This window comes from Gavialis gangeticus, unplaced genomic scaffold (assembly GCF_001723915.1).
Source record: "Gavialis gangeticus isolate Ggan-Ray unplaced genomic scaffold, GavGan_comp1, whole genome shotgun sequence".
In the NCBI taxonomy this organism is placed as follows: domain Eukaryota; kingdom Metazoa; phylum Chordata; order Crocodylia; family Gavialidae; genus Gavialis; species Gavialis gangeticus.
In genome coordinates, this window is record NW_017729027.1 from 38,168,314 (window position 1) to 38,190,489 (window position 22,176).

The following is a 22,176-nucleotide window of genomic DNA, read 5'->3' on the forward strand; positions in this document are numbered from 1 at the left end:
ATCTTGGCAAGCTGCATGAGATACACAGTGTTTCCAGGCTTGCTTCTTTTCCAGCAAAGAAAACAACGTTCCCACTTAATGCAGGTACCCCTTTGAGGGTGGGGGGAAGTATGTATTATACATGAGAAAATATAGTAGTTCTTTTGGCTTATGTGAAGCACTTAAACAGGTTTGAATAAAAAAGCATGCTATTGACTTTATACTTGTTCGAAGCTACTCCTGTTGCTATTTGCTCCTGCAGTGAACTCATAACACTGACATTTTTGCTATTGTATTTATGCCTGTAGTCCCAGAATGCTGCTTGCCTGGTTGTCCTGATTGCAGCATCTGTAATTGATAAGGAGGAAACAGACCCCTGAGTTCTGAAATCATCAGACAAGTGAAACTGGAACAAATTATTTTGTATATCTTCTCTTTAAAAATCAGACAGTAAAACAAAACACCTTGCATAGCATCACAGTCAGCTAAGCCTCAAACGATCTGTGACTCCTGCTATGGCTCTGTGGCGGGTCAGTAGAGGGCGCTCCTGCGTTGAGCCACCCACCTCACTGCACCCAACCACTTTCCAGGCTCTGAGTGCTTCCCTGGGTGCGCCTCACTTCTGGCCAACCCCCATCCTGGAGCACACCCACAAGCCTGGGGGTTCCATTGCCACCCCCCAGGGCTGGGCTTGATTCTGGCTCTGTGCACCCTGGGAAACACAGGCCTAGTAGCCCTCAAGGGTACTTGATTTACTTCAAGAACTTGGGGTGCTTCCCTCAGTCAAAAGCACAACTAGTGGTCTCCCTTAGTGAGCTGAACCAAGGGGAACCCAAAGCATAATCTAGATCTACTCCCAACAAGTCTCCCACGTTAGGTACAAAAGAGAACTTTATTGGTTACAAGGGGTAGGGCTGGAATAGGGTACAGGGTAGAGCAATATCAGAGAAATCCCATGGAGCAAACTCCCATGGCTGGGTAGCCTTTGATTACGCATCTTAGTCACTACAAGCTATATATCTAGTTAGATCTCAGGTAGCTGACTCACAAGTATCATCCAGAGGCAGGTGGAGATTCCCTCTGGAGGCAGGCAGTTCCTTGATCATGAGTTTTGAGAGAGACAGCAAGTTTCAGATGGTCCAGCTCTTCTCTCTCTGAGTCTTTCTCATGGCTGCTGCCCCCTTCTTCCTGTGCAGTCCTTAATTTATATAGCCCTTGTGACCACATTTACCTGGTCCAATTGAGGCCAGCACCTGTTGGCTGTCAGCCAACCAATTTGAAAGGCATCACTAGTTGCTGGGCAGACTGGCAGTTCCTAGCTCCCCAGGGAGCCCAAGCCCCTCACCCAGGTATGTGATGCCAGTCATGTTGGCAGAGGGAGCAGGTTTCCCCCCTCCCTTAGGAATGTATCCAGCTCAGGTGACCTAAAGAGATAGGGTAAGGGGTGTATCCTCTGCTGCGCCCATCCTAACCAAACTGTCACAGAGCAGAGTTTATAGGGAGAAACAGAGGTGGCCTTCTGTCACAGGCTCTGTATGGAGTCACCATACTTAAAATTAATTACGTCTCTCTATAGTTTTAAACTCAAGGCAGCTTCAAAATGGAGAGTTACCCTATTTAATTACTTTCTTTAGCAATTTGCAGCTATTGAATGATTATCAGGGTTCCTGGTTTTCTCTGATAAAAAAAAATCCCCAATTTTTGGTTTAAAAAAGTAACCTAAAATCCACATTTTTCTGTGATTAAAATGAAACCCCATTATGGAGTTTCATTTTTAAACTGAAAATTGGGGATTTTTTTTTATCAAGGAAAACCAGGATCCCTGATGATGATGTTTACAATGAGGGTAGCTTGTAAACATATTTTTGTATTCTTTTACTTAATATGGACCAGTTTGGTAATGTTCTGCAATTCAGCCTTAAAGCCTTAATGGCAAGTATGTTTGTCTCAAGGGTGCTAAACTTGTTTCTGCTCTACCTACACTTAGCGAGGAACAAGTAAGTGTGCTGGGACTTAAGCAAAATCATGGAACAAGGAAGAGTTTCTATGAAAAATGAGAAAGGTTGGTGATGTGGTGGACAGTAAAATGTATCATCTCCTTTTCCTCACTATTATTTTCCCTTTCAAGTATAGCAGAATGGGGATTTTACATACTTACAGTGAAATTCAGTTCAGTCACATGAAAGTACACCCAGAATGATTTCACTAAGTCACAGCATAAATTTGGTTCTTGTTTTCAAAAGGGCCTGGCCCTCAGAGCTATATTTAAAATATTTACACTATTACCATTTATGTCCAGGTGAGTAAAAGTGGGGTAAGATGATTTTTTGCATAATCAAAGCCCAAACCTGGAGTTGCTTGGGATCTGGTTCCACTTGATCTAATTTCACTACACATGGGAAGGCTGCATCTGTTGTGCATTTATACCTGTGTTCTGGGAGCGGGTGGCACCTTACTTAGAGCAGCCTTGCTGCTCATGTACAGGCCTCCTGAGATCTGCTCTAATTAAAGTACCCAGAGCGACCTGTGTATTGGCATCCCCCCACTTCAAAATGGTGGTGGGGGTGCTTTAAAGCTCATTGAAAAAGCCTTAGTTAAAGCATCCCTGCCACTCACCATTTTGAAGCGCAGGGATGCCGATACATGAGATGCTCGAGGCTGCTGGAGTGCGCTTGCTCCAATAGATTTGACTAGTTGAGTAATTACAGCACATAGGAGCAGCGTGTATAGGTGCCCCATGATTCTGGTTTGGCTGGCCTCTATTTCTGAATTAACTGGATAGTACTAGTTGCAGATTTTAGGGCTGCCTAGGAAATAAGAATTCCATTTCACATAAATGTGAAAATTTGCTAGAGTTTGGTACTGGAATGAAAAGAAGAATTTCAGTAAGTCTTTGTGAAAAACCACTCACCTAGGAGTGGCCCATACATTAGTGGTTAGGGGACTTTCTGGGATGTCAGAGATGGTGTTCAAGCCCGTGCTCCGCTGGTCTGTCTGCACTCCCTACATCCTGTGCCTTCCTCCCATTCCCTTCTAGACCAAGAAACTCAGAGGATCAAAAATGTAGGTTTCAGTGACTCAACGCTTTCCATAACTGATTATGGAATATCTAAACATTCTCAACTACCTCTAGCAAGTTTGGCATTGCAAAATCTCATTGCTCATGGTTTTGTGTTATCAAGTCCATGTCCCATTTCAACAAGGGCCTAGTCCTTCATCTTCTCTTCCCACCACTAGGCATAAATAAATTATTTTCGTTCCAGCCTCCTTTGTTTTTGAAAAGAGCAAGAATTAAGAGTTCAGCCACATAATTTTTTTATACAAATGTGTTTTCAATAAAAATAAGCTATTTTCTTTATCAAGATATTTCAGTGTATGGAAACAATATCACTAACTTCATAAATCATTTTATTAACATTTCTATATTTCTCCCAACTACTCAGCAGCATTCTAAGGGAAATAAAAAGAGTCTTAAAGGGAACTAAGCAGTTCTGTGCTCTAATAAACAGACTTACCATATGGCTTCCCTATTGGCATTAGTGCAGTCATTTACCACTTCATTACTGATAATGATATATATTGCTCCAAACATAACCTGAGACAGCACTGGGCTTTTTTTCCCCCAAAGAGGCGTTCTCCTTCTGCAATGGTACAGGCAAGTATATGTCACACTTTCCTATCGTATGTTCATGAGAATCAGCTCTACTTCTTAAAGATCTTAAAGTTCAACTTTAGTCTCAATTACTGAAAATACAGGGTGGAAAATCATTTTCCAAAGTCTCTGTAAGATGATCTATAGATCATACTTAGCAAGACAGGTAACTGATTCCAGAGTTTGCATTGACCATTTTGCAACCTAAGACTTTTCCTCACCTATGATATGAACTCCACAAAGTAGATGACACTAGCTTAGGATGCCATCACCGCATGCTATCTCCGGTGGGAGTGAATTCATCCTGTAAAGGAGAAGATGTAAGATAGAAAAAAAAATGAGTGAAGGGAATTTATATATAATTCCAATACCTGTTTTGGGTGCAAAATTTAGCTGTACCACCTGATATCACTAAAAGAACAAAGTGTTAAGTCACATGTACAAATAAGTGGATATTAATCTTTTTTTATATGATCATATAAAAATACTGAAATAGGAAAATGTACTTATAGAGCTCATTATATTTGGTTTCTTATAGTTCATCCAGAGATTATGTAAACTTCATCAGTGGGTATTCAGCAATCTTTTTCTCAGAATCACAGCAGAGCATTTTCTTCTTCCCAGTCCCGCAGAGGCTGGGTAGGAAGCTTACATGCCAGGCATGACCTGAAGCTCTAAACGTTCTCCCCCATCCCACTGCTACCACTCCAGTTTTTTCAGAGAGTTCTGTATTTGCTATCCTTGTGTGGGCTACCAGGAGCTGAAAACAAAGTTTTACAGAAGGAAAGTGGCTTGGGGATATTGATATTTCATAACTATGGAAACTGATTGTTTCAAGGTACTGTTCAGTTATTCACAGAGCCTAGGAGAAGGGCTCTTATATCATGCAATATTATTTGTGTATGTGAAGGAGGTTGGGGGAAACTTTTTTTTCTATCATTTGCAACAAATAGAGTTTTTCTTACCATTCCAGTCAAATATAAGAAAATTGTTAAAGCACAAAGAATTCAATATAAATGGTAGCTTTACTTGTTCCTCTATAAGAACGTATTCTTTTACTTCCTTTAAAGAAGTAACAAAGCACATTTTCTTGATCAATTTGAAAAGATCTCTAGTTTTCTTTTAGGTGAAAGGAATATCATGAACCAATAGGCCTATTCGGCTACATAGTTAATGACTTGCAGAAATAAAAAAACCCCACAGTACTGACTAGTTTAATCAACAATCCCTCCCTAATAAATCCAAGCCAGTGCATACGGGATGGTTTACTTGTGCAGATATATCAAAGAAATATTTTAGATGGAATTATACCCCAGAGGCTCTTAAACTGATCAGCTGCAAGCTGATTTATCACATAGTGCTGGCTCTTCCTCACTTTAAGTTATTAAATTGCAGAAGCTAAAATTACATTAAATATTTTCCTAATGCTACTTTTTCCACATAGGCAGCTGCTGTAGTTAATACAGGGATGTTATGTGATTGTATATGGAAAAAGATATGTTATTTCTGGGAGGAGAGCTGGCCTACATACTTGCAAATGGGTGGGGATGGTTCATAAGCCAACCTCCTAATAAGTCTGAGAACCCTACCTAATACTTCTCTAGATACTTTATTTAAAACCCTTTACATGTAATTTGAGTTGCACGCTTGATCCTTGTAGCTCTATATTATTAACTATTATATTGTTTAATAGCTCTATAATAAATAGCTCTATAGCTAATAATATTATAGCTATAGAGCTATAATATCTGTATAGCTATAGCTATAACATAATAGCTCTATAGCTATAGCTATAGAGCTATTATTAATAGCTCTAATAATCTTCTATAGCCATCTTTATTAACTTAGTCTAATTTAAACTTTGTCACTCCAGATCTCTTTATAATTGTTTGGAAGAAAAACGTTCTGTCCTTTTCTCAAGTGTGTGTCCAATACCGCTTTTTACTTCTGAACTCTTATCTCTGTGTGTTTCCAAATGAGAAACTATTACCTGCAGCACAAATTTTTCAAAAAAGCCTAAAGATTAGATCCAATAAAGGACTTGGGCACCTAAAGCAGGACTGAGACTTTAGGTCAGAGCTGGCTTGGGGAAAATTGTGCCCTGGGTGAACTCGTCTTTTTGCACCCCTCCTGACCCCCCACCTAGTCAGCAGTGCTGCTGCAGGCAGAGGCAGGTGGGCAGGGGCACAGGGAGTAATCTGGTGGGGAGCTGGAGCCACCCACACTGCCTGGCCCAGCTCTTCCTGAGCAATGGCTAGGGAATGGGAGGTCGGGTGGGGGAGAGCACTGCTATGTGTGTGTGCATGCATGTGTGCATACATGTGTGTGTATTTGTGGTACCCTCCCGACCATGACACGCTGGGCAATTGCCCGTGTCGCCCATCCCTAAGGCTGCATTGGCCTGAGATGACCAAATCCAAAGCTGCAACCCATGGGACTCCACTCAGCTAACACCTATCTCACAAGTGCTCTTGGTGCCTACAATTTTGGTCCTAGGTATGTACACTTTCCCTCCTCCTAAGCCCAGGTTCGTGGAACTAAGTGTTCTTTCACCCACAGAGCTGGAGGGGCCCAATCCAGTAGGCCTACTAGCAATATACCTAAAATGGGGGTTTTCAACCTTTTTAAAGGAATATACCACTTCTGGATACACTTCTGGTGGAGGGTGGCTGGACACTGAGCTGGGGGTGGGGCTTGCACTCGGCAGTGGCATGGGGTGGTGGATGGCGTTGGCTGTGTGCAAGCTCCCCCGCCACCCCTGTGTCCAGCCAGCGGGGCGGCACCTGTGTGGCCCACAAACTGGAGCTGCTGCCTTCACCTCCCCCCGCAATCCTGCTCCTGGGAGGCAGTGTGAGTTCATGGGTGGTGGTGCTCCATCCCTGCCTGCCTGCATGCACCACCTAGTCCCTTTCCAAGACAACCCCTGACCTAAGACATAGTGAAATACAGTTGTAGCCACTTCCTTTTAAAACATGACTGACTGCTGGCCACTTTTTACATTTCATGGTTAGTACAGTGGTTACAGGGCCCATCTAGGAAGCAAGAAACTGGGTTCAATTTACTCCTCAGATGGAGGGGTTTAGACAAGGAGAGTGTTTTTTTAACCACTAATACATAGGATAGTTTGAGTAGGGGCATCTTCAGCCCTTCCAGTTAAACCTGTGCAATGTGGACAAAAGAATTCAAAATTTATGGGGCCAGACAGAGAGCAAAAGCAGAAGCCTGATTCTACAGCCTCGTGGTTAAAGTACTCAGCTAGGAAGAAAAAGACCTGAGCTTTAGGCCTTGCTGACCCCTAGTTATATCCAAAGACTGTTAAATATAAAAATGCAGAAACAGTCCCTAGAGCAGGGAACAGGGATCCCAGTGCCCAACCCCAGGCTTCATAGGAAGAGGGTATGTAAAGTGACAAGGTAGCATAACTGAACGGTGATGTCTAGGATGTAACATTTATCAATAAGAGATATAAGATCTGGGAATAGCATGGAAAATAGAAACTCAGAAAATACCTGCACAGAATATAAAAAGGCAGACAAAGCATTTTTACAGTGCATTGCATGTCCTAGTTGGCAATATAAAAGAAATGAAAATTACATCTGAAGAATTCAAACCCCAATGTGAACTAATATTTAAACCAAAGGAGTCTCAAAAATAGCAGAAAAATGCAGAGGAGAAAGTTGGATTAAATTAGGGATGGGTGAATCCCAAATTATGTTTTTTTAAAAGTGCAGGCTCCCTTATATACATCCTCCCACCCTTAATATCTTCTACATGGGCATCAAAATATGTTCTGCATCATTAGACTCATAAGAGTAATTCCTCTGTTCATTTAGCAAGATATGGAATTTATCTGCGAATAAAACAACAGCAATGATTCCCAGACTAGAAAACACTGCTTTTAGGGACAATTTTTAATTCAGGCCTGCGTTGTCTGGGTAATGTCAGGGAAAATATAAATTCTCTGTAAAGAGGAAGTGCTCTGACTTCAGAGTTCTGCAATGATTGTTTTTGTGTATAACTAAATATAAATGTAGAAAGTGCCCCAAAACCTGGATTTCTAAGCTAGGAGAATTTTAAGTGGCTGTCCACTGCTTAACTATTTAAAAGTTATTCAGGAAGATTCAATGATCAAAGAAATCTGGTACATCCTTAGTTTGTGTCCCTCTGCCTTTTTTAATTGGACATTTGAGACAAACCCTTTATCTCCTTCACAGAGGTCAGGTCCACGTGAGTTATTTTATCATAATGTTTTCAAGAATCTTGGTTTTTTTATGCAGTGACACATTACATTAAATTCAGAGCAGATCCAATTTTAGCTGTCTTTGACAAAATCTCTACCTAGTTTTAAGAATTGATACGCCAGAATTTTCCTAACTGAAACTTTAAGATGCAGAATTTCAGGATTTGATTCAGTTATGCAAGTGTAAAGACAGCAAGATATTAGCTACATTCAGTGCTAAAGGCATGGCACATTGGATTCCCTCAGGCACATCATTCCTCTTAGCTCTGTGTTTATTGTTGTACCCCAGTAATCACAATGTGTAATTCCATACTTCTTCAGGTTGAACTTCCTGTGCTCATGACTGAATGAGTAGCCTGCAAGATTTTCTACAATCTTATTCTGAACCATCAAAATATGACTTGTCTTTTTTCCCTGCAGAACTAAAGAGCCATATACCAATAACGACAATCACTTCTTCCTTCTCTTCTCCCTCTTCTTCTTCCTCTTCTGTTTCCTCTTCAATATTTATAATACAGAAGGCTACACAATGTTGCATCACAATGTGAAATATAATGCTTCATGGCATGTAATCTTTAAAACAAAGCTTGGCAGGTAAAAGAGCCAGACAACCCAGAGTAGTGGAATGAGGTAACATGCTTCTAAATATAATTTAATGTTTCCAATTTTCAGTCTGTTAGTGGCACTGATGGCAGATCTTTACCTGCCTAGCCATCATCAAACCCTAGTTTACTATATGTGGTAAGGAATAAGAGACTTTTGAGGACACTTAAAAGAGGACAAAGGGTGACTTTATGGATTTTACAGTAAGCTGTTTCCATGCTTAATAGGTGGCACAGGAGAAGATATCAAAGGGCTTGTCAGAGACAGAGCATTCAGGGAAGAGGTCCTTTGGCAAAGGTTGGAGTCAGGATTATGGCCACAACTGACAAAGCCTCCTGGAATTTTGCTATCGAAGAAATGTGGTGGGTTATTGTATCTTTCATGAATTGGAACAAGAATTTCTTTAGATTTATGCAAACAAGATTGTGTTTGTGCATGTATGGACCTGGCCTTTTGCAGTCAGTTCTTTAGTCTGTAGTAACAAGGTCTGTGTGACATCCTTATGTCAAGGAAATCCTCCCACCTTATTTACACTTTGTTTCTGTCCATGTTCTTTTGATATTTAGGTGTAAACATCCTGCATTATAATGTAGACATGATGTCATCTTTCAAATCAATAGGAAAATCCTCAATGTGCAGTATTACTGAGTGTTTATTACTGATTCATTTTCTACATGATCTGCTGTTGCAGATAATATTATTAAATGTTGCAGACAATGTTATGAAAATTCACCATTTTGGATCAAAAACTTATTTCCTTTCAAATGTATCTATAAAATGGGATTTAATCTCCTCTAGTCACAATTTGATCATAACTATATTGGGTTGATATCAGGTGACTGAATTTTGAGAATAAATACTTGAAAGGTAGTGGCTAATAAGTCTCACTTGCCCCAAAAGGTGTCCCAGAAAACTTTGAAGTGCTAAGAAATTTGATTGCTACAGTGGGGTATGTCACAATGGGATATCAGGCTCACATGGGTCATATTCCCTTTACAATCCATTTTCTGTGTGTCTTTACACCTTAACATAAGGTAGTTGCATAAAAATGCCAGGAGGACAAAAAAAAAAAGGAAAAAAACCCCCAAACCCCAAATACCTTTTCAGCTGGCAACACTGACTGAATCCACAGTGTATACAATAATAGTATTATTTTTTAATCAAGGACAAAAGAAAAAGACAACAAACCTTTTGTCTTTACATTGTCCATTTTGGACAAGGGCACATCTTTATCAAATAGAACTCTCCAAAGGCACCCTATGATAGTTTACGTGCTATCAAAGTAGTAGAAGGGGTGTTGGTTATAGCCATGTCAGTCTAAGGACACAGGCAGATGAGGTTCTTTGGGTAAATTTGATCTCTTTTATTAGACCAACTAAATAGTTAGAAAAATTGTTCTTTGCAAGCTTTTGGGCACAAAAACCAGACATGAAAGCAGAACACATTCTCAAGCAAGCACTCATGTTCTGCCATGTATTAAGCATACAGTGACTCAGTTGCTATAAACCCCCAGACTCTGAAAGACTGTAAACATAAAATATCAGGTCATGCTTGGGGATGGGGTGGGGAGGGACATTATAGCATGTCTCAAACTATCAGACATTGCTGTGTAGTTTCAAAGGAACATTCTGTCCAAGCTCGTTCATGACGTCTTCTGTTCCAGCTCAGCCCTGATCGAGTGGCTGCTTGTTAGTGGCCAGGGGGTTGTTTCACATCCAGATCAACAATAGAACAGCTTTGCAAAAGCTCCATGCAAACAGGAAAGCTGATGACCTTGAAATGCCACCTGTTACTTGCTACCTGGTGTTTTAAATGTTTATTGTTGAGCCTCTGCACTATGTTGCAACAAAGATGATACTCCCTGGGTGTGTTTACACATGGGCTTTATTGCGCATTAGACTAATCTAATGTACAGTAAAGCATCACTATGTACATGTGCATAGCAATTACTGTAAAGTAGATTAACTTAAAGTGCCATTTGCTAGTACCGACAGATATAGGTACTAGAAAACAGAGCTTTAAACTAATGCACCAAAGCACACATGTAGTTACCGACTAGGAGCAAACAGCAAGAGAGTGAAGCGAGCCCTTGTTGGCAGAGTCTGGGAGCCCTTGGAGATACACCCACCCTGTGATGCATCAAGCAAGGAGGATTTTCGGATGAGTGGTGCCAACAAGGGTTCACTTCACACTCACTCTCTCACATGGGCAGGAAAGGGAGTGCTTGATGTCAGGCGGAGCTTTCAGCCAAGATCTGGTGAGCTCCTCAGCTCATCACTCCTCTACCCACCCACAAGGCAAACTTCCTTTCATGGCAGCAGTTGCCAGGTAGAAGGAAGCTCTCAGGGTTCTCTAGTAGCAGAAGTAGTACAAGATGACATGTGTGGAGATCAGATAGAGGTGTGTGAATCTAGTTCCTTACAGCTGGGAGCTGCCCCTGGTGTTGGGGACAACTCCCCCCACTGGAGCCCATACCTGACCCCCCCCTGTGTCCCCTGCCAGCCCAGGGCTGCCCCTGAAGCCTCCTGCCAGCCCAGGGCTGCCCCTAGTGTCCCCTGGCAGCCTTGGGCTGGCACCCAGAGGAGCCTGGAGCTCCTCCTGGCTGCTGAAGGGGGGAAGAGCAGGGCAGGAGTAGTCCTGGACTATACTGCTCCTGTCTAGCTCAATTTATTCCTGACCCAGGTGCACATGTCAACATGAGCCCAGGAGCAGTTTAATGTACCTGAATTTACTACACAGTAAGTTCAGGCACATTAATTGCACGTGTAGACATGCCATCTGAGAACCAACCAGTCACACTATGGAAAAAGCTATAAACAGAAGTCAATACTGGGAGAGAGAAGAATTTCACTGTTAAATTCAGGGGGTAACACAACAATTCGTTACTTCATTATTAGTTCTTTAATAAGCCAGACTCCTGTTATTTCAGTTTCTGACATTTCCCTTTTCTCCAGGTCTAAGACATTTTTTCAGAAACTGGTTCACAGTGTGGGAGCAAAATGTTCTTGACCAAAGGTGTATAGCTTATTCACCTACTTAGTCCGTATCTGGAAGTACAAGCTTTGGAAATAACAAAACTACACTGATAACTACACTTCCTGCTCAGAAACATTAATTAAGAAAACAACCTCGCCCTCCCGTCAATCCCACTTCTTCAAAAAACTTCAATTCTTTATGCTGCCACGGAGGGAAAAACCTAGCATCTGTCTGGTTTAAATTCTGTTGGTAGCACCGTACCATATACCAAAGTCATCCCACATGCAGATTCATTAAGACAGCAGTTCTCAATCTTTTTGGTACCAAGACCCATTTGTAAACATCAATGGCCAGTCCTGACCCAGTACCCCTTGCTCCCGATTTGCTGTCCCCTACCTCTAGCCCCCAGTGTGTGGGGCATGGGGGGCCCCCAAGCAGTCTCTTGCAGGCTGGAACTCTGCCAGTTTGCAAGGGAAAAACCATGGTTTCCCACATTTTTCTTCTTTAAAGGAGAATCCATGTTTTAAGTTTGTTGATCCATTTTTTAAGTTTGTCCATGACCCTTTCATATATTCTTGCAACCCACTTTTGGGTCATGACCCATAGGTTGCATTAAGACACAAGAGTTTCTTTTAATGGAACCATAAACAGAGATTCAGGCTGAGCAGTGTCTTTAACTGGTATCTCTTTATTTAAAAAATAACAATCTCCAAAATGTTGCCGATAGATGAGTCAGGAAAATAAAAATATAAAAGTAGCTAAACAAATCAGTGCTTTAATAAATCGACAACAGATGGCCCTTATATTAGCACCAGTGTAGCCATTTAGAAGCTTGTTATCCACTATATATACAGCCCACAGGCATTTCTAATCTAAAACTGCTTACAAAGAAAGAGATGCCTTAGTCCACCCACCTACCATTAGTTTCCATAAGTCTTGCCATCAAATGCCTCTCAGTCAATCCCGTATTATTAGCCACTTTAGCTATAAAAGGGATAGTTGAGGCCCTATTTTATTCTGAAAGGAACCTTTTTTGAACAATGTAAGCCACCATTCACTATTTTGGTTCTACTTAATCAGTTTGGGCCCAATTTGGGAAGGTACATAAGAGCATGCTTATGATCCACTGACCTCAGCTTCTGTGAACAAGCATAGAGAGCAGTTATTGAAATCACAGGAGTCAAATTTAAATTAAAACTTCCTTGACTTGCTGGGGTGGAATGGCAAATGCTCTTTACTCTTCTCTCTTTGGGTTTGAAGTGAGTCCTAATATGCAATTTGCTACAGAAAACAAGTCTACCCTATATCCCCTGTAGTAATGGAAACTTTCAGGGCTTGTGTAGATATAAAACAAATCTGATTTGTAAGGATTTCTTATTAAAGTGTTGCTTGCACTTTCTGGAGATCTCAATCTCCATATAAGTGCAGCCCTATATCTGCTTTATTCACTGTTCAGTGTAAGAAGTCTACGAAGTTATGTTTCTCAGTGTTATTCCACCATAAAAGATGTGTACTTAAACATTATCATAGAATCATAGAAGTAGGGTCAGAAGGGACCTTGTAGATCTTCAAGTCCGACCCCTCGCCTGGGCGGGAGAAAAACTGGACTCAAATGAGTCCAGCCAGGTAGGCATCAAGCCTCTTCTTAAAGACCCCCAGGGTAGGAGCCAGCACCACTTCCCTTGGACGTTGGTTCCAGCTCCTAGCCGCCCTAACTGTGAAGTAGTTCTTGTGGGTGTCTAATCTAAACCTACTCTCCAATAATTTGTGTCCATTATTCCTTGTTATGCCAGGGGGCACTAGGGGAAACAGTGTCTCCGCCAAACCCTTCTGGTCCCCCCTAGTGAGTTTATAGTCAGTCACCAGGTCCCCTGATTAAAGGAGACTGTTTCAGCTGATTTTCTCTCATCCGATATCAATGTTGCCAAGTAGTTAAGTAACGTATTCGTAGAGGTGAGGACATTCCAGCTGACACCACTAACACCTTTTCAACAGAGCAGTGAGGGAGAGCAAACCGTGTTGGTCTGTGCTCCCTTAGAGACATAGAATGTAGAATAAAATGAGGCGCATAATATGTACAACAGGAGTCCTCCATTTTATTGTGGAATAGACCACATCTTAGACTGTTTCAAGGACCATCTCTCTAACTCTGACAATAATAGCAGCTGCTTATCTAGATAAGTAATATTAAGAATAGCAGGTAAAATATATTAAACACTGTAATGGGATCTAGCAGCAGTAGTGTAACTAAGGGAGGGTGACCTGGGTAGCAGCCCCAGGCACTGCTTTTGTTGGGGTGCGAGAGGAGGGGAGGCAAAAATACTTGCTGCTATAGCTGGTGGCTGGCTGTACTGCTGTTGCCACCAGCCCTACAGCTGATGCTGGCCCATGCGCTGTCACTGCTCAGAGGTGAAGAGCTGCCTCTGTCTTGCTGCTTTAGTAAAGGGAGGGAAGCTGCTGCCATGAGAATTGCCAGCTCTTTTCAGGCCCTCAGTAAATACTCCACAAATACCAGTTTAAGAATCTTTGGTCCACTGGATACCTGAGTGACTGAAAATAGGGAGAAATCTTAGGTTGAGACCTTTTGTAACTTTAGTTTACACTTAATTTTTCTGTATTTCCACATGCATTCTGCATTACTGAGTTCCTGAATTAAATGATGATGTAGGATGACATATTCAAACTTGTCCAAGCCATAGAGAAGCCCAAGAGATATTTTCATACATCAGCAGCTTATGTTCAGGTGAGTTTCCTCAGACTTTGATTTCTGTGCCACTTTTGAAAATTGTACTTAGGCTCCAAAATTCTGTAGGGCAAGACCCAGATCAGTAAACCAGGTACCTAAATAGGACTTGCAGAGTTAAGGCACCTTGGATTCAAAAAGTGATTCAGAATACACTGATCCAGCGATGACAGCACTCCCTTCCATTGGGTGCCTAAATTTTAGATTATAAAGTTCCTGAGGGGCCCAAACTTAGGTTTCTACACATGCATGCAAGTGCCCTATCTAAAAATTTAAGGCATTTTTCTCCTATTTATGCTCCACTGCTGTACAGAATTGAGGTGGATAGTGCATAAACTCCGCCTGATTTTTCCAGAGGTGCCTGAGCACACCTAACACACATTGACAGTATTGTGGTCAGTACAAAGCACAGCATAAAATGTTAAACGAGGTTAATTTAAACTGGATTTTAAACTGATGTAGTTAAACTAGTACAAAACACTATATCGGGGTGTCCAAACTTTTTGAATGTGGGGCCGGATCACGAACTTTTTATCACCCAGTTGGCTGGTAAGACATATTCAAAGACCTCACAGGAAGTGGTATCACATTAGGAAGTGATGTCACGTGACCTTTGACACCAATGAAGTTGCAGGAAGTGACAATGAAATGGGTCTGGAAATGTGGTTTAAAATGCAAAATAAAAACAATATAAAAGCAAGAATGAAATAATACCAAACACTTGACTAAAATAAACACTTTCACTTCTACTCACTTCTCAATGAATGAAAGAAGAGTAATGCAAGTCGACAGATCAAACATGGGAAAGATATCAGCTGGAGTGGAAACTAATCAAAGCAACAAAATAAGGGCATTTTTTAGAATAATCTTCAAGAAGATTTACTTTTATTGAATTAATAACTTGTTAGTAACACATCTTTAACAAGTAGTAACAAGTTGAACCCCCAATCCTGCACAAAGAGAAACAGAAGCAAACACAATCCAAACACTGGACAGTATTTTTACAAAGATTTTTACCTGCTTCAAATTTACGTTTGGGATGTGCTGGGAAGCATGGTACTTTTGTCACTGGAGCAAGGGCTGTGGGCTGGGGTGGGGACTGGAGTGCTGGCCTGGCTGGGCATGCTGTATGTGCTGTCTGCCCTGCTCTGACTCACGGCTCTGGCCCCATTCTGGCACCTGCTGCTGCATCCTGGCTGTGTGCTGCTGGGCTAAGTCAAAGTCAGCCACATTGTAGCCTCATGTGGAGAGCCCAGCCTGGCTGGCCACATCCTGCCCTAAGCGGAGAGGGGAGTGTGAGGCTGGGGCTGGCTGCCCCAGCCCAGCCAGGGACTCATGGCCAGGATGCAGCTGCAGGTGTCAGGATGGGGACAGGGACAGGGCCAGAGGTGTGAGTCAGGCAGAACCCATGCAGATCCCCCAGTCTCCAGCACCCCAGTCTGCAGCCCTGGCTGTGGTGAGAAAGGCACTGTGCTCCTGACAGCTGTTCTGGCCCTGCTCACTGCCACACACTTCAGCGTTCATGCGTGTATGCAGCCTCTGGGCCAGGCTCCTCCTGCTTCCTGCCCAGCCCGGCTCCGGCAACCATGCGCCCCGCAGCCCCAGCCCGGCCCTGAGGCGCCCCCAGCTCCACGCGGGAACTTACCCCTTGCCTCCATCCACCACGCATACAGGCAGGGCACGGGCCATGCTGCAGCTCCCCTGGCCGCGTGCTGGGGGCAAGGGGCAGAGCCAGAGAAGAAGTTGCATGCGCTGTCCCCAGCTCATCCAATCAGGTGCAGCTGGGGCAGCCCCACGCCACGCAGCCCTTGGGGCAGTGGTGGTGGGACCCGGCTCACTGATGAGCCCACCCCCCCAAAGGTATGCAGCTCCCCTCCCTTCATTGCCGGCTGGGGCCCGCGGGCCAGCCCTGCCCGCCTCGCCTCGCCACTGCTGCCGTGGAGCACAGAGCAGGCGCCAGGACTCCTCACCTGTCCCAAGCGAGGGACCTGGGGCCAAAGAAAATGGCTTGGTGGGCCGCATGGTGGCCTGCGGGGCATATGTTGGACAAGCCTGCACTATATAGATATGCATTTTCGTTTGCGAATACCTTGTTTTGGTTTAATGTAAACAAATTCCCAGTGGAATTAAACTGAATTAACCCTAATTTACATCAAAGTACATATTGAGAGATCTACAGACTCAGCTATATGAATTTAAAATAACACTTTCACTTAAAGTACAACTTCTTATATACAAGTCCTGGACCTAGTTAGTAAGAATGCAGGAACTTGCTAGAGATCAGATGCAATAGCTAAGTTGAGCCATTCTTAGTATATGAATTGCTTTAAAAAAAAAAAGAAAAAAAGAAAAAAGTTGGAAAGCAGTACTAAAAAACAAAACAAACAATACAGTATTTTGATGCAACAGATGTACTACATTACATCAGAATGTGAAGTGTCATTTGCAGATTTGAAAGATATGACTTACCAGTGCATGGGTGATTTTTTTATTTACTACTAGCCTCATGACTCCTGTAAGAACAAATGCTTGCCCTTGCTTCTTCAGTAACAGTTTGGAAACAGTCTAGTAATAAGTGAAATACAACAGGACATGCACTATTTTTGGTCTTGAATGTGTGTCCTGAAGGTAGGATTTTCTGAGTTAAGCTTCTACTGACTTCCTTGGAAGCAGAGCTGAGTCAATGCTGAGACCTTGTGACAATGCCACTCTGCATATTAAGATTAAAAGATATTTGTGGCAGGAACCTAAACTGAACAGTTGAAATGCTCTCCCTTTTTTATTTAATCATATAACAGAAATCTTTGGGCTTCTGATTACAAGTGAATCAGTTTCATAACAACATGAATTCATTGGGAAGGACCTACTTAATTCACAATTTCATGAAAACTGTGAAATATGGGGTTGTCTGCAAAATTAACAACAACAAAAAAATAATAAAAATAAAATGCTGGCTCCCTACTGGCCGTCTCAGCCCCCTTTCCCCTCCTGGGGCCTTTCCATCAATCAGCACAGAAGGGCAGGTTGTCATGAAAAGGGCCAGCAATCAAGATGGTATCTTCCCACTTGTACCTGCTCCCTCCTGGGCCTCTCTCCCAATCAGTGCTGCGGGGCAAGGCTGCTGCGAAATGCCCATGAAATAGAGTCTGCGTGTCACAAGAGGACCACAAAAAATGCTTTGTGTTATCAGGACTTAGGTAGGTCCCTATCCATTGGTAACACAGTTATAGCACTCTTAAAATTGTCAACGTGAGATCAGAATCAGGCTCTTCTACTTCTTATCAACCAGATATATATTTGTGCATTATAAACTCTTCCAGGCTTGCAATACTTTATTGAATAAGGCCCTCTCTACACATTACATGTATTATGCAATTAACTGGTTAACTGTGCACTTAATTTAGATCAACTACATGTGCAAAGTAATTATCATACCATGAAAAGATCCAACTAGCTATAAAGTTAGGGCTAAAAAATAGGTAATAACTTTATAAATGGTTGCTATGTAGCTTTAATTTGCATGTGTAAGGCCCCCTTTACATGTGAAGCTAAAGGCACGATGGGATCATCCCTGGGGCTGGAGGATCACCGTGATTTTCTGGCCCTGGGGGTTTCCCGCACCCCAGATACCTAGCATGGCAGCCAAGAGTTTCTGCTCCCTGAGCCCTAGGGATTGTGGGATCTGCAATCCCCAGAGTCTGGGGGTTTCGGTTGACGAGGCTTCCAGCCACAAGGGAGACCCTGCTACATGTACAAATTAAAGCTTGATAGTAACCAGCTATAAAGTTAGTACATTTTGGAGGTCTAATTTTATTGATAATTGGAGCTTTTTTTATTGTGTGATAGTTTTTCACAGGTTGCTGGACTCTAAATAACTGCACAATTAACCAGTTAATTATACAATACCTGTAACGTGCAGCAAGGCCCTAAGAGTAACTAGAAATAGATAGGGATTTGTACCCAACCACTGAAAATAAGGCAAAAATTCTCTAAATTAACAGGTTATTTTATCTGAATGATTTCAATGAAAAAAATCTTCAGTCTTTCACCATAACATTTTTACATATGCAACTAATAAAGACAAACAAGTTAGCCCAAGAAATTGAATTTTAAATAGCTGAAATTAATCTTAAGGAGGTTTCTGAGAATCCTGATGTGGAATGCTACATTATATAAATTAGTCATGACAGATTTGTGTGTAGTACACTGAAATAACTAAAAAAACCCCCTAGAAGGTCATTATATTCAAAGCTAAACAATGTAATTCAAACACAATTATTCTATTATATACAGGGAACATATGGTCAAATGTTGCAACTTATGTATTAAAGTGTTTGTTTCCTTCCATAATGCTTGTCACAGTTTCTTTTTAAAATAAATGGATATGTATAGCCAGCTGTGAAGAGAAACACCATCTTGTATTCTGTTTAGCATTGTTGTAGCTGGTAAATAGTGAAGATAATGAATAGACAGTTTCAGTGTATAAAAGTTAAATATGTGGGCAGACCTGATTACCAAACACAGGACTTTTGTACAGGTTAAATACTACTAAGCACTTCACAGTTTTAAAAAGTCAAGGAACAGTCATTACAGATAGATGTTGGGCCTAATACTCAAGAAGTGTTCGTACCTTTGAAGCAGGGCTTTACGAAGCTTCAGTCCCTGATTCAATTTGGCAGAGATTCGGCCCTATTTGGTGGACGAATTTCTGAATCTGAATCAAATCAGAGGACCCTTTAATCTCTCTGAATTGAATTGGAACCCTCTGAATCGATTCGGCAAGATTAGGCGATTTGGATACAGACACAGCTTTAAATTGTTTTTCTACATACCTCTAGGTAGCAGGCAGCTTCTGAACCCTGTGATGCTAGGGCGCAAGGAGTGTCCCACAGAAGCATGAGGGGCTCCCCAACGAGCTCGGCCAAGACCTGGAAGGGGACCAGAAGTATTTCTGGTCCCCTTCCAGGTCTGCTGGGGAGCATGCTGTGGGGCCCCTCCTGGCTCGGCGACTGGTGCCTCCTGGGCCTGCGGTTGATCACCGAGCCGGGGGGGGTGCAGAGGGCCCCCGAGCGCACTCCCCAGTGGACCCAGAAGTGGACCAGAAATACTTCCAGTCCACTTCTGGGTTTGCCGCCAAGCACGTGGAGGACCCCCCTGCACTCCTGTGGGATGCTCCATCTGCCCCACCACTGCAGCGTTCACAAGCTGCACTGGTATCTGGAGGTATGTAGAAACATTTTTTAAAGCTGTGTCTATGTCCAAATCGCTGATTCTCCAAATCGGCATTGAATCTTCAGATTCAGCTTCAGCCAAATTGAATCAGGGACAGTGATCCGAATCAACTAATCGAATCACTGTTCCTGATTCAGGCCGAATCTGAATCTGAATCAAATAGGGCCTGCTTTGCACACCTGTACTTTGAAGTCCAGGAGCTCCTCTTGTCTTAATATGTATGTTGTCAGCCCCTCTTAAAATCAGGTGCATTACAGAATTGTGTAAATTATGAATCGTATAATTTAAGATTGTGTGGTATGCTGTGCAGAACTAATTTAATAACAAAGTTCTTGCCTCAGAGGATTTACATAGTCTAATATACCTAAAGCCACATAGAGAATTTGATTAACTATCAATCTTTGGGTATATTTCTAGATCTTGGTGCTGGGGACCAATGGAGAGCTAGAGCAATGAGCAGAAAGGTGATTTGGTAGCTCCATGATTTTTCCTTGGAATATTATTTTTTATCTGTAGTACAAGTTTTCCATGGCCTTATTTTAACAGGTCTCTGGGGAGACAACAGGGCTTGAAAGGCATGAACAGCATACTGAAATGAAATTATATGATTATCTATTACTTGTACTGGTACTGATGTCATCCTCAAGATATGTTGTATCTAATTAAATGAGGCTGTATACTTATATCTAAATATATACTAGATAATCTGCTTAAAAATTAGATCTAACACTGTGACTTAAAAAGCAGTTGGAAGACAATTTTTATGTTTAGAGTGATTAAATGACTTAGTGTTAGGTCCAATTTTCAACTGATTAATGCTTTTAAGAACTAAGTCTGAACAGTGCCTATAAACCAGAACCAGAGCCAGAATTATGCTGGAATGTAGGTACTTGCCTGCTCAGTGCTTATGTGATCTGGATGCCCCACTCCTCATTGACTGTCTGGGAATCTTAAGTGTCTACCTTTTTTTATGTGTGTTACTCTTCTGGGACCAGTGAAGATACAGGAGCATGGGCTTTGGTTCAAATGAGTGTCCAGGGTCTTGGACAACCTGGTTGAGCCTATGCCACTGCATCTTTGTTACTATGGTTGGTCAGGAATAGCTAAATTAGGGCTGGCTCTGCTATGCTTATATGGGCTGCAATCAGACCTCCCGATGATACTGTAGACATGTCTTCTGTCATATAGGTGATTTGAAACAGTTACACTTGGTGTATAATGAGGTCAGAAATAAAAAACAAAAGGATATTTATTAGGCAAATACTTTATTATAAAAGGCCATTACAAAAAAAATCATCAGATTCATACTTACATGAGACTGACAAAACTTTAGAAAACAATTTGCTGCATTCACAAATCCATTACTTGCTCTTTGATAAATCTTTCATTCACTGTTCAGAATCTTATTAAATCTAAATCCAAATGGTTAATTTCCTCAAAACCATATGGAAGCTCTTGAGTTAGCTCATTACTGAAATATGTAGTTTTCCAAAGGACATATCTTATGTTGAGTGACTGAATCTAAAAGAAATATAAAGGAAACAAATTATTTGGGCTCAATACATAAAAATGGCTTCTTATAGACCCAAAGATATAAAAAACCCAAATATGTATTTTTATAATATATGTGTTATTAATTAAACAACTCAGCACACAGAATTTTTGGTATTAACAGATTTGGAGAGCTAGGTTGATGCAAGAAACAAGCAATGGTAGAATGGTATCAATTATATTATTAACATATTACATATAATCTGATATTATTGTCTATTTGGCTGTGGAGTAACTTGTTCAAGGTCAGCAGGCATGAATCAGGCAAAAATACAATTGACAATGGGTGTGGAGAGTAGAGTGTCCAGAGTCGAAAAAAGTGACTGTATTAGCTACGACCATCACTACAACAGCATTATAGAAGACAAATCCCCAAATCCAAGCTGATTAATACAGGAACCTGCTACATGTACAAATGCATGTACAAATGCTGTACAAATGCTGTGCTGATAGATTGTTAGGGGCTGGAAGGGACCTTGCAGATTATCTGGTCCAGTTTCCCCGCTCTAGGCAGGAAGACAAGTAGGGTCAAGTGACCCCAGTGAGGTGACTGCTCAGTCTCCTCTTGAAAACCTCCAGGGTAGGTGACTGTACTACCTCTGGAGGGAGTCTTTCCACAGTCTGGACATCCTGACTGTGAAGGAGTTTTTCCTGATATTAAGCCTGAAGCAACCTTCCAGGAGTTTGTATCCATTGGTCCTGGTCTTCCCCGGGGGTGCCCTAGTGAACAGTTGTTCGCCGAGCTCCAGTGTACTTTTCTGATATAGCAGTAAACTGCTATGAAGTCTCTTCTCAACCTTCTCTTTTTTCAGCTTAAAGAGGCCCAGGTCCCTCAGCCTTTGCTTGTATGGCTTGCCTTCCAAGTCCCTGATCATACGGGTGGCTTTTTTCTGGACCCTCTCAAGTTTTTCCATGTTGTTATTGAAGTGCGGTGCCCAGAACTGGATGCAGTACTCCAACTGCGGTCTCACCAAGGCTGAGTACAGTGGGAGTATCACTTCCTTAGTTTTATATGAGATGCATTGGTTGATGCATGCCAGCGTGTTATTTGCCCTGTTGACCACCTCCTCACACTGACAGCTCATATTCACATGATGGTCAATCACTACCCCAGGTCCCTTTCGGTGGTGGTGCAAGTCAAGCAGTCACCACCAAGCCTGTATGTATGTTGAGGGTCGTTTGCCCCCAGATGGAGCACCT

At 42.0% G+C, this 22,176-nt stretch overlaps 1 protein-coding gene across 2 annotated transcripts in view; it reads right to left on the reverse strand.

Annotated features, from left to right (window-relative positions):
• Window positions 1-20,673: 20,673 nt before the first annotated feature.
• Window positions 20,674-22,176, reverse strand: part of MCPH1 (microcephalin 1) — a 269,106-nt gene continuing 267,603 nt past the window's right edge. For both annotated transcript variants that reach the window (XM_019520597.1, XM_019520596.1), the window contains one exon: window positions 20,674-20,946. In XM_019520597.1, coding sequence (XP_019376142.1) covers window positions 20,894-20,946 — 53 coding nt within the window. In that variant the 3' untranslated portion in view covers window positions 20,674-20,893. The remainder of the gene's footprint in view (window positions 20,947-22,176) is intronic.